General features: G+C 43.0%; 1 protein-coding gene across 1 annotated transcript; it reads left to right on the top strand.

Annotated features, from left to right (window-relative positions):
- Nucleotides 1-611: 611 nt before the first annotated feature.
- On the top strand, nucleotides 612-11342 carry LOC109904401 (testis-specific serine/threonine-protein kinase 5-like). The gene is made up of 8 exons (XM_031789258.1): nucleotides 612-818; nucleotides 1067-1174; nucleotides 5054-5256; nucleotides 6804-6859; nucleotides 7010-7142; nucleotides 7871-7986; nucleotides 8449-8628; nucleotides 10969-11342. The coding sequence occupies exons 1-8, from the start codon at nucleotides 612-614 to the stop codon at nucleotides 11340-11342; spliced, it is 1377 nt and encodes a 458-aa protein (XP_031645118.1).
- The last annotated feature ends 32 nt before the right edge of the window (nucleotides 11343-11374 follow it).

Here is an 11374-nt window from a genome sequence, read left to right as displayed (position 1 = left end):
TAGGGTGCCATTTGGGCCATAATGTTTTCCTATTGTCATGCATTCCTAATGAGCTGGTCTCACAAGTCATCGCTCGCCCCTCTGGCCAGACTTGTCTAAGTTTGATTAATACCATTTGAAATCATCCCTCTATTTAGCTCAACTTTGGCTTAGAGAATGAGATGATTCGTGGAAGGAAAATGTGGAGTTGTGAAGCACTGAATGCACTGTTATAGCCTGTCTAAATAACTACAGTACTGCAGCTAGAGCAAGGAGTTATGAGCTACAAAATATTATACTCCAGCATGTAAGAGTGGAACAATGGATTATTAGCAAAGGGTTCCATTCCATTCATGTAAAAGCAAAGAGAACCCCCTTAACATTCTATTTTAGAATTTGTTTGTACTGTAGCATTCATGTTGCCATGGAGAAGCTTCCAAATGCATTGTCCTCATTTCAGACAGTTCACACCTTTTGTGTGGGCATGGTTATAGCTAAAAATAACAAAGATGAATATCAAATATCTGTCATGCATAAAATGATTTAATAGGGAGCCTAATCTGAGATGCACAGGAAAAGAGATGCAGCCATTAGGAGAAGAAGTGGATTGAAGTTATATACTGCACTTTAGTATGAGTGCAACTGGCACGAGAGTAAAGGACTCTGGGAAGTCGCTTCATGAGAGGACCATAGAGTGTCGAGAGAATGGCTACCTTCTCTCTGGCAAGAAGATTGGGACAGGTGCTTTCTCCAAGGTCTACCTGGGGTACGCTACCCCAAATAAGATCAGTAAGAACTACAAGCTGGCCAATGACCTGAGGAGCAAGAACCACAATATGGTAAAGTACTGTTTGTCTGACACATGTTTACCATGGTAAATCATTTTAAAAGACATTCTCAACTTCATTTAATGTGCATAATACTAGCACTTTAAAAATATCCAGACCTTTATATTTGTTGGACATGTTTTATAACAATAGTATCTAACTAAGACTAGCACTGTAGTGACACTTAAAAACAACCTTGCTGTCATTTTTGTGAACTGTGTGGATGAGGATGTTCACCCATACAACCATAAATTGTTCAGGTGGCTATCAAAATCATCTCTATCAACGAGGCTCCCCTAGAATACTCCAAGAAATTCCTACACAGAGAGATATATGCTCTGAACGCCACGTACAGACACCCAGGGGTGGTGAGTGTTGTTAAGGTATCAAACACCTAAAACTTCAGATTGATATACAGTACCAGTCAAACGTTTGGACACACCTCCTCATTCAAGGGTTTTTCTTTATTTTTACTATTTTCTACATTGTAGAATAATAGTGAAGACATCAAACCTATGAAATAACACATACAGTGGGGAGAACAAGTATTTGATACACTGCCGATTTTACAGGTTTTCCTACGTACAAAGCATGTAGAGGTCTTTAATTTTTATCATAGGTACACTTCAACTGTGAGAGACTGAATCTAAAACAAAAATCCAGAAAATCACATTGTATGATTTTTAAGTAATTAATTTGCATTGTATTACATGACATAAGTATTTGATCACCAACCAACCAGTAAGAATTCCAGCTCTTACAGACCTGTTAGTTTTTTCTTTAAGAAGCCCTCCTGTTCTCCACTCATTACCTGTATTAACTGCACCTGTTTGAACTCGTTACCTGTATAAAAGACACCTGTCCACACACTCAAACCTCTCCACAATGGCCAAGACCAGAGAGCTGTGTAAGGACATCAGGGATAAAATTGTAGACCTGCATTAGGCTGGGATGGGCTACAGGACAATAGGCAAGCAGCTTGGTGAGAAGGCAACAACTGTTGGCGCAATTATTAGAAAATGGAAGAAGTTCAAGATGACGGTCAATCACCCTCGGTCATGCAAGATCTCACCTCGATGGGCATCAATGATCATGAGGAAGGTGAGAGATCAGCTCAGAACTACACGGCAGGACCTGGTCAATGACCTGAAGAGAGCTGGGACCACAGTCTCAAAGAAAACCATTAGTAACACACAGCGCACGCAAGGTCCCCCTGCTCAAGCCAGCACATGTCCAGGCCCGTCTGAAGTTTGCCAATGACCATCTGGATGATCCAGAGGAGGAACGGGAGAAGGTAATGTGGTCTGATGAGACAAAAATAGAGCTTTTTGGTCTAAACTCCACTCGCCGTGTTTGGAGGAAGAAGAAGGATGAGTACAACCCCGAGAACAACATCCCAACGGTGAAGCATGGAGGTGGAAAGATCATTCTTTGAGGATGCTTTTCTGCAAAGGGGACAGGACGGCTGCACCGTATTGAGGGGAGGGTGGGTGGGGCCATGTATTGCGAGATCTTGGCCAGCAACCTCCTTACCTCAGTAAGAGCATTGAAGATGGGTCGTGGCTGGGTCTTCCAGCATGACAACGACCCGAAACACACAGCCAGGGCAACTAAGGAGTGGCTCCGTAAGAAGCATCTCAAGGTCCTGGAGTGGCCTAGCCAGTCTCCAGACCTGAACCCAATAGAAAATCTTTGGAGGGAGCTGAAAGTCCGTATTGCCCAGTGACAGCCCCGAAACCTGAAAGATCCAGAGAAGGTCTGTATGGAGGAGTGGGCCAAAATCCCTGCTGCAGTGTGTGTAAACCTGGTCAAGAACTACAGGAAACGTATGATCTCTGTAATTGCAAACAAAGGTTTCTGTACCAAATATTAAGTTCTGCTTTTCTGATGTATCAAATACTTATGTCATGCAATAAAATTCAAATTAATTACTTAAAAATCATACAATGTGATATTCTGGATTTTTGTTTTAGATTCCGTCTCTCACAGTTGAAGTGTACCTTAAAATTACAGACCTCTACATGCTTTGTAAGTAGGAAAACCTGCAAAATCGGCAGAGTATCAAATATTTGTTCTCCCCACTGTATATCCACAGTAAAACGAGTCCAATATTGACATAACCTGAAAGAACGCTCAGCAAGGAAGAAGCCACTGCTCCAAAACCGCCATTAAAAATCCAGACTACGGTTTGATAAAAATTACAGACCTCTACATGCTTTGTAAGTAGGAAAACTCGCAAAATCGGCAGTGTATCAAATACCTGTTCTCCCCATTGTATGGAAGAATGTAGTAACCAAAAAAGTGTTAAACAAATCTACATATGAGATTCTTCAAAGTAGCCAACCTTTGCCTCGATGACAGATTTGCACACTCTTGGCATTCTCTCAACCAGCTTCATGAGGTAGTCACCTGTAATGCATTTCAATCAACAGGTGGGCCTTGATAAAAAGTTCATTTGAATGCGTTTGAGCCAATCAGTTGTGTTGTGACACGGTAGGGGTGGTATACAGAAGATAGCCCTATTTGGTAAAATACCAAGTCCATATTATGGCAAGAACAGCTCAAATAAGCAAAGAGAAATGACAGTCCATCATTACATTAAGACATGAAGGTCAATCGATGCGGAAAGTTTCAATTTGAACATTACTTTAAGTGCAGTTGCAAAAAACATCAAGCGCTATGATGAAACTGGCTCTCATGAGGACCGCCACAGGAAAGGAAGACCCAGAGTTACCTCTGCTGCAGAGGAAAAGTTCATTAGAGTTACCAGCCTCAGAAATTGCAGCCCAAATAAATGCTTCACAGAGTTCAAGTAGCAAACAAATCTCAACATCAATTGTTCAGAGGAGACTGTGTGAATCAGGCCTTCATGGTCGAATTGCTGCAAAGAAACCACTACTCAAGGACACCAATATGAAGAAGAGACTTGCTGGGGCCAAGAAAAACACGAGCAATGGACATTAGACCGCTGGAAATCTGTCCTTTGGTCTGATGAATCCAAATGTGAGATTTTTGGTTCCAACTGTTGTGTCTTTGTAAAACACAGAGTAGGTGAACAGATGATCTCCGCTTGTGTGGTTCCCACCGTGAAGCATGGAGGAGGTGTGATGGTGCTTTACTGGTGACACTGTCTTTGATTTATTTAGAATTCAAGGCACACTTAACCAGCATGGCTACCACAGCATTCTGCAGCAATGCACCATCCCACCTGGTTTGTGCTTAGTGGGACTATCATTTGTTTTTCAACAGGACAATGACCCAACACATCTCCAGGCTGTGTAAGGGCTATTTGACCAAGAAGGAGAGTGATGGAGTGCTGCATCAGATGACCTGGCCTCCAAAATCACCCGACCTCAACCCAATTGAGATGGTTTGGGATGAGACCGCTCATTTGGGATGAGTGAAGGAAAAGCAGCAAGAGCTCAGCAAATGTGGGAACTCCTTCAAGACTGTTGGAAAAGCATTCCAGGTGAAGCTGGTTGAGAGAATGCCACGAGTGTGCAAAGCTGTCATCAAGGCAAAGGGTGGCTACTTTGAAGAATCTCAAATATAAAATATATTTTGATTGGTTTAGCACTTATTCGGTTAATACATGATTCCATGTGTGTTATTTCATAGTTTTGATGTCTTCACTATTATTCTACAATGTAGAAAATAGTACAAATAAAGAAAAACCCTTGAATGATTAGGTGTGTCCAAACTTTTGACTGGTACTGTACACTACCATTCAAAATTTTGGGGTCACTTAGAAAGCTCATTTTTTGTCCATTAAAATAAGATAAAATTGATCAGACATACAGTGTAGACATTGTTAATGTTGTAAATGACTATTATAGCTGGAAAAGGATGATTTTTAATGGAATATCTACATAGGCATTCAGAGGCCCATTATCAGCAAGCATCACTCCTGTGTTCAAACGGCACATTGTGTTAGCTAATCCAAATGTATCATTTTATCATTGTAAACTCATATATCATTGTAAACTGTCCGGATTAAAGAAGCAATAAAACTGTCCTTTAGACTAGTTGGGTATCTCCATTGAACATGCCCTATAGTCCAGGAATAGGCCTAATCTGGCTCCGGGAAACTGGCCCTTAGACACCTAAATGGTATTGCAAGAAGGTTTTGATGTGATGTCAAGCATGCACCTGCATCCAGAGTGTGTACCATAGAATGTGTACCATAGAAGTAGAATCATTAGGTAAATAGATTATATTTATGTGGTGGGTACTCTACTTTTGAACAGGTCCAGCTGTATGACATGTTCCGTTCACTGAAGCGGTTCTATCTGATTCTGGAGCTGGCTCTGAGCGGAGACCTTTTAGAACACATCAACGCCGTGTCCCATAGCAGGGGCAGCCCGGGCCTCAGTGAAGAGGAGGCTCGCAGGCTCTTCAAACAGATAGTCAACGCTGTCATGCACTGTCACAACAACCACATAGTACACAGGTAACACCTCACTGTCACAACAACCACATAGTACACAGGTAACACCTCACTGTCACAACAACCACATAGTACACAGGTAACACCTCACTGTCACAACAACCACATAGTACACAGGTAACACCTCACTGTCACAACAACCACATAGTACACAGGTAACACCTCACTGTCACAACAACCACATAGTACACAGGTAACACCTCACTGTCTGTCATAACATCCACATAGTACACAGGTAATACCTCACTGTCAGTCACAACAACCACATAGTACACAGGTAACACCTCACTGTCTGTCATAACATCCACATAGAACACAGGTAATACCTCACTGTCAGTCACAACAACCACATAGTACACAGGTAACACCTCACTGTCTGTCATAACATCCACATAGTACACAGGTAATACCTCACTGTCAGTCACAACAACCACATAGTACACAGGTAACACCTCACTGTCTGTCATAACATCCACATAGTACACAGGTAATACCTCACTGTCACAACAACCACATAGTACACAGGTAACACCTCACTGTCTGTCATAACAACCACATAGTACACAGGTAACACCTCACTGTCACAACAACCACATAGTACACAGGTAACACCTCACTGTCACAACAACCACATAGTACACAGGTAACACCTCACTGTCTGTCATAACAACCACATAGTACACAGGTAACACCTCACTGTCTGTCACAACAACCACATAGTACACAGGTAACACCTCACTGTCTGTCACAACAACCACATAGTACACAGGTAACACCTCACTGTCTGTCATAACAACCACATAGTACACAGGTAACACCTCACTGTCTGTCACAACAACCACATAGTACACAGGTAACACCTCACTGTCTGTCACAACAACCACATAGTACACAGGTAACACCTCACTGTCTGTCACAACAACCACATAGTACACAGGTAACACCTCACTGTCTGTCACAACAACCACATAGTACACAGGTAACACCTCACTGTCTGTCACAACAACCACATAGTACACAGGTAACACCTCACTGTCTGTCACAACAACCACATAGTACACAGGTAACACCTCACATATCGTAGTTTACAGTAATACCACAGCTGCTACAACAATCACAACATAGAGTACAGTAATACCACAGCAACCACAGTGCATGACTGCTACAACAATCACATACCGTAGTTTACAGTAATACCACAGTAACCACAGTGCATGACTGCTACAACAATCACATATCGTAGTTTACAGTAATACCACAGTAACCACAGTGCATGACTGCTACAACAATCACATATCGTAGTTTACAGTAATACCACAGTAACCACTTAGTGCATGACTGCTACAACAATCACATATTGTAGTTTACAGTAATACCACAGTAACCACAGTGCATGACTGCTACAACAATCACATATTGTAGTTTACAGTAATACCACAGCAACCAAACACAGGTCATCAAGCACTGTTGCTGCCTGACACACCCACAATAGTCACAGGTAATGTCAATATGTCTTGCATTCACCATGACGATGTCCTTTTCCTTTTCAGAGACCTGAAATGTGAAAACATACTGTTGGACGAGCAAGGATTTGTGAAATTAACTGGTAAAATAACCATGCACTCCAATAACCACCTCACCAGACAGGTTTTAAATCCAGCCTATGGTAAAACCATGTGCATCACTGACTCTGTGTGTGTGTGTGTGTGTGTGTGTGTGTGTGTGTGTGTTTGCGCGTTTGCGCTGTGCCTGGCAGACTTTGGCTTTGCCAACCACTACACAGACAGGAGTGCTCTGATGAACACCTTCTGTGGTTCCGTGGCCTACACTGCCCCAGAGATCCTACTGTCTCGCAAATACAACGGAGAACAAGCTGACCTGTGGAGCCTGTGAGTCATCAGACATACATTCTGTCCAAAATGGCACCCTTTTCCCTATTTAGTGCTCTGCTTTTGACCATGGGCCCTGGTATAAAGTAGTGCACTATATGGATTAGGGAGTCATTTGGGACACAGCCTCGACACAAGTCTCACACCTAGTTAAATAGCTATACGAGTTTCATTCCACAACTTCTACAGAACAACTTTTCTCATTGGTCCCAGTGCACCTACATACTAGTTGCTTACTGTATATACTGACAGTCATGTTATCAAAAAAATAATCACTGTCAAGGGGGCATCAAATCAAATCAAATGTATTTATATAGCCCTTCGTACATCAGCTGATATCTCAAATTGCTGTACAGAAACCCAGCCTAAAACCCCAAACAGCAAGCAATGCAGGTGTAGAAGCACGGTGGCTAGGAAAAACTCCCTAGAAAGGCCAAAACCTAAGAAGAAACATAGAGAGGAACCAGGCTATGTGGGGTGGCCAGTCCTCTTCTGGCTGTGCCGGGTGGAGATTATAACAGAACATGGCCAAGATGTTCAAATGTTCATAAATGACCAGCATGGTCAAATAATAATAAGGCAGAACAGTTGAAACTGTTAACCCAGACAGGATGACCACATCAGTGAATCAATCAATCACATATCCCAAGTGTGATAGTTTTGAACACAACTGTTTGTCTTCTGCTTAATGGAAGTTAGTTGGCCATGTATCTCCTCTCCATCTCCAGAGGGGTGATTCTATATGCCATGGTCACGGGGAAGCTGCCCTACCATGAGAAGCATCCCCGCAAACTGGTCCAACTCATCAGGAAAGAGCTGCCGTTCCACCACCCAGTTTCTTCAGGTATTCTGCCAACAATGAACAGGGGCCATAGTCATAAAGCATCTCAGAGTAGGAGTGCTGATCTAGGATCAGGTCCCCAGTGTCTATGCAATCTTATTATTTAAAGATTTAGGATACACGACTGAACCGAGAACAGCACTCCCACTTTGTGATGCTTTGTGGATACGGCCCTGGTCTGAGAAATGTGGTAAAAAATATATATAACACTGTTTGCTTTGGAAAGAAAGAGTACCCAAACGCATTCCAGCCCAGCTTCAAAAAAACAAATGCCCTCATCAATTTCTGAAATTAGCATCTGTATGATTATTATAGAACGATAGTAATGCAAAGTGGATTTTGGGGGGGGGAGGGTGTGTGCCTGTCTTTACTTGTTGACATGTGTATTATTTTAAAGTCAATAAAAATACTTTTGCCATAAAAAGCTCCAGTCCTAATGTTCCCTGGCTGTCTGTGCCCCTCCAGGCTGCCAGGACCTGATTAAGAAGCTGTTAGAGTGGCAGCCCACCGCCCGCCTGCCTCTGGACCAGGTCAACACACACCAGTGGATGATGCCATCCATGACCGGCCCGCTCTACAAGCTGCGTGCCACCAGGAGCGACATCACCCACAAGAACAAAGCCTTGGACAAGAAGCTTAAAGACGGTGAGATGTTCCCTCTGTCACTCCATAAATGGTGCCCTATTTTCGATCTACAGTGGCAAGAAAAAGTATGTGAACCCTTTGGAATTACCTGGACTTAAATTGGTCATAACATTTGATCTGATCTTCATCTAAGTCACAACAATAGACAGTCTGCTTAAACTAATAACACACAAACAATTATACGTTTTCATGTCTTTATTGAACACTGTGTAAACATTCACAGTGCAGGGTGGAAAAAGTATGTGAACCCTTGGTTTTAATAACTGGTTGAGCCTACTTTGGCAGCAATAACCTCAACCAAACGTTTTCTGTAGTTGCGGATCAGACAACGGTCAGGAGGAATTTTGGACCATTCATCTTTACAAAACTGTTTGTTCAGCAATATTCTTGTAATGTCTGGTGTGAACGGATCTCGAGGTCATGCCACAGCATCTCAATCGGTTTGAAGTCAGGACTCTGACTGGGCCAATCCAGAAGGAGTATTTTCTTTTGTTGAAGCCATTCTGTTGTTGATTTACTTCTGTGTTTTGGGTCGTTGTCCTGTTGCATCAACCAACTTCTGTTGAGCTTAATTTGGAGGACAATGATTCCAGATAGCAATAACCATATTTATTTGACGAGATCCATGATTTTGTTTCCCCATACTCCCTTTTCTTACCTAACAGATATATTCTGGAGTCTTACATTCTCCTGCAAAATGTCTTGATAAACTTGGGAATTCATTTTTCCGTTGATAGCAAGCTGTCCAGGCCCTGAGGCAGCAAAGCAGCTCCAAACCATGATGCTCCCTCCACCATACTTTACAGTGGGGATGAGGTTTTAATGTTGGTGTTCTGTGCCTTTTTATTTCTCCACACATAGTGTTGTGTTCCTTCCAAACAACTGAACTTTAGTTTCATTTGTCCAGAGAATATTTTGCCAGTAGCACTGTGGAACATCCAGGTGCTCTTTTGCAAACTTCAGACAGCAGTGGCTTCTTCCGTGGCGTCCTCCCATGAACACCATTCTTGTTTAGTGTTGTCAACAGAGATGTTAGCATGTCCCAGAGATTTCTAAGTCTTTAGCTGACACTAAGATTCTTAACCTTATTAATCATTCTGTGATCTTGCAGTCATCTTTGCAGGACGGCCACTCCTAGGGAGAGTAGCAACAGTGCTGAACTTTCTCCATTTATAAACAATTTGTCTTACCTTGGACTGATGAACATCAAGGCTTTTAGAGATACTTTTGTAACCCCTTTTAGCTTTATGCAAGTCAACAATTCTTACTCTTTTTTTCAAGGCATGGTTCACATCAGGCAATGCTTCTTGTGAATAGCAAACTCTAATTTTGTGAGTGTTTTTTATAGGGCAAGGCAGCTCTAACCAACATCTCCAATCTCATCTCAATGATTGTATTCCCGGTTAACTGACTCCTGACTCCAATTAGCTTCTGGAGAAGTAATTCGCCTCGGGGTTCACATACTTTATCCAAAAATATAACCATGTGTGTTATTAGTTTAAGCAGACTGTGTGCCTGTTGTTGTGACTTAGATGAAGATCAGATCTAATTTCATGAGCAGTTTATGCAGAAATCCAAAGGGTTCACATACTTTTCTTGCCATTGTAGTTCTTTCAAGCAAGTTAACAGGTTCTTTCAAGCAAGTTAACACCATCATTATTTTAGATGGCATGACATTTTTGTAAATGACTTATACATCATGTAAGTTAGATATCTAGCAGTATGTGAAATACTACTACTATGGTTCTTTGTCTATATAAACCAGCTTCAGCAGGTAGCCTAGTGGTTAAGAACATGGGCCAGTAACCTAAAGGTTGCTGGATTGAATCCCCGAGCCGACTAGGTGAAAAATCTGTTGCTGTGCCCTTGAGCAAGGCACTCAACCCTAATTGCTCCTGTAAGTCATTCTGGATAAGTCTTCTAAATAAGGGCTTCGCAAATTCGGTCCTGGGGCCCGCCTTGGGTGCATGTTTGGTCAAATAAGCAACTCATCATCATCATCAAGCTTTGATTATTTGAATCAGCTGTGTAGTGCTAGAGTAAAAACCAAAACGTGCACCCAGGGGGCCCCGGACAGACTTTTGGAAACCCTTTTCCACAAGACTAAAATGTTATAAAAGTCAGTCTACCTGGCATGTTGAAATACAGAGCTGACTGGATGTGTTATAAAGTCAGTCTACCTGGCATGTTGAATTACAGAGCCGACTGGATGTGTTATAAAGTCAGTCTACCTGGCATGTTGAATTACAGAGCTGACTGGATGTGTTATAAAGTCAGTCTACCTGGCATGTTGAATTACAGATCCGACTGGATGTGTAACAGGCCGCTCCTGCCACTCAGGCCCTGGCACCCTCACCCGTTCATCCTTCAGACACACCAGCCTGCCTGAGAGGCCCGAGCGAACTGTAGTGGCCCCCCACTACCTCACCGGGGACAGTAGCGCCGGCTGCCATCGCCGTGAACCGCCACAGGAGAAGAGAGAGGAGCCGCCCTGCCCCAAGCCCCCCTTGGTGTCCCCCTGTCGCCTCCTGATGAGACCCACCCAATGCCAGAGCACCAACACCAACCGTCTCTTCATGACCCGGCCCCGGCCTCCCTTCGCCCCAAAGCCCTTCCACAACCTCCCCAACTTCAGGAAGCCTGGCGCGGCCAACAGGCAGCTGCATAGCCCCTCAGGCAAGCTGACAGCAGCCGCACCCCCAACCACCTTCTGAGGTGTTCTACTCCTCGGTACTAGCCTAGGGGG

Source organism: Oncorhynchus kisutch, linkage group LG14 (assembly GCF_002021735.2).
Source record: "Oncorhynchus kisutch isolate 150728-3 linkage group LG14, Okis_V2, whole genome shotgun sequence".
Taxonomy (NCBI): domain Eukaryota; kingdom Metazoa; phylum Chordata; class Actinopteri; order Salmoniformes; family Salmonidae; genus Oncorhynchus; species Oncorhynchus kisutch.
The sequence above is the reverse complement of the archived record's forward strand: the minus strand, read 5'-3'. Positions and strand labels throughout refer to the sequence as shown.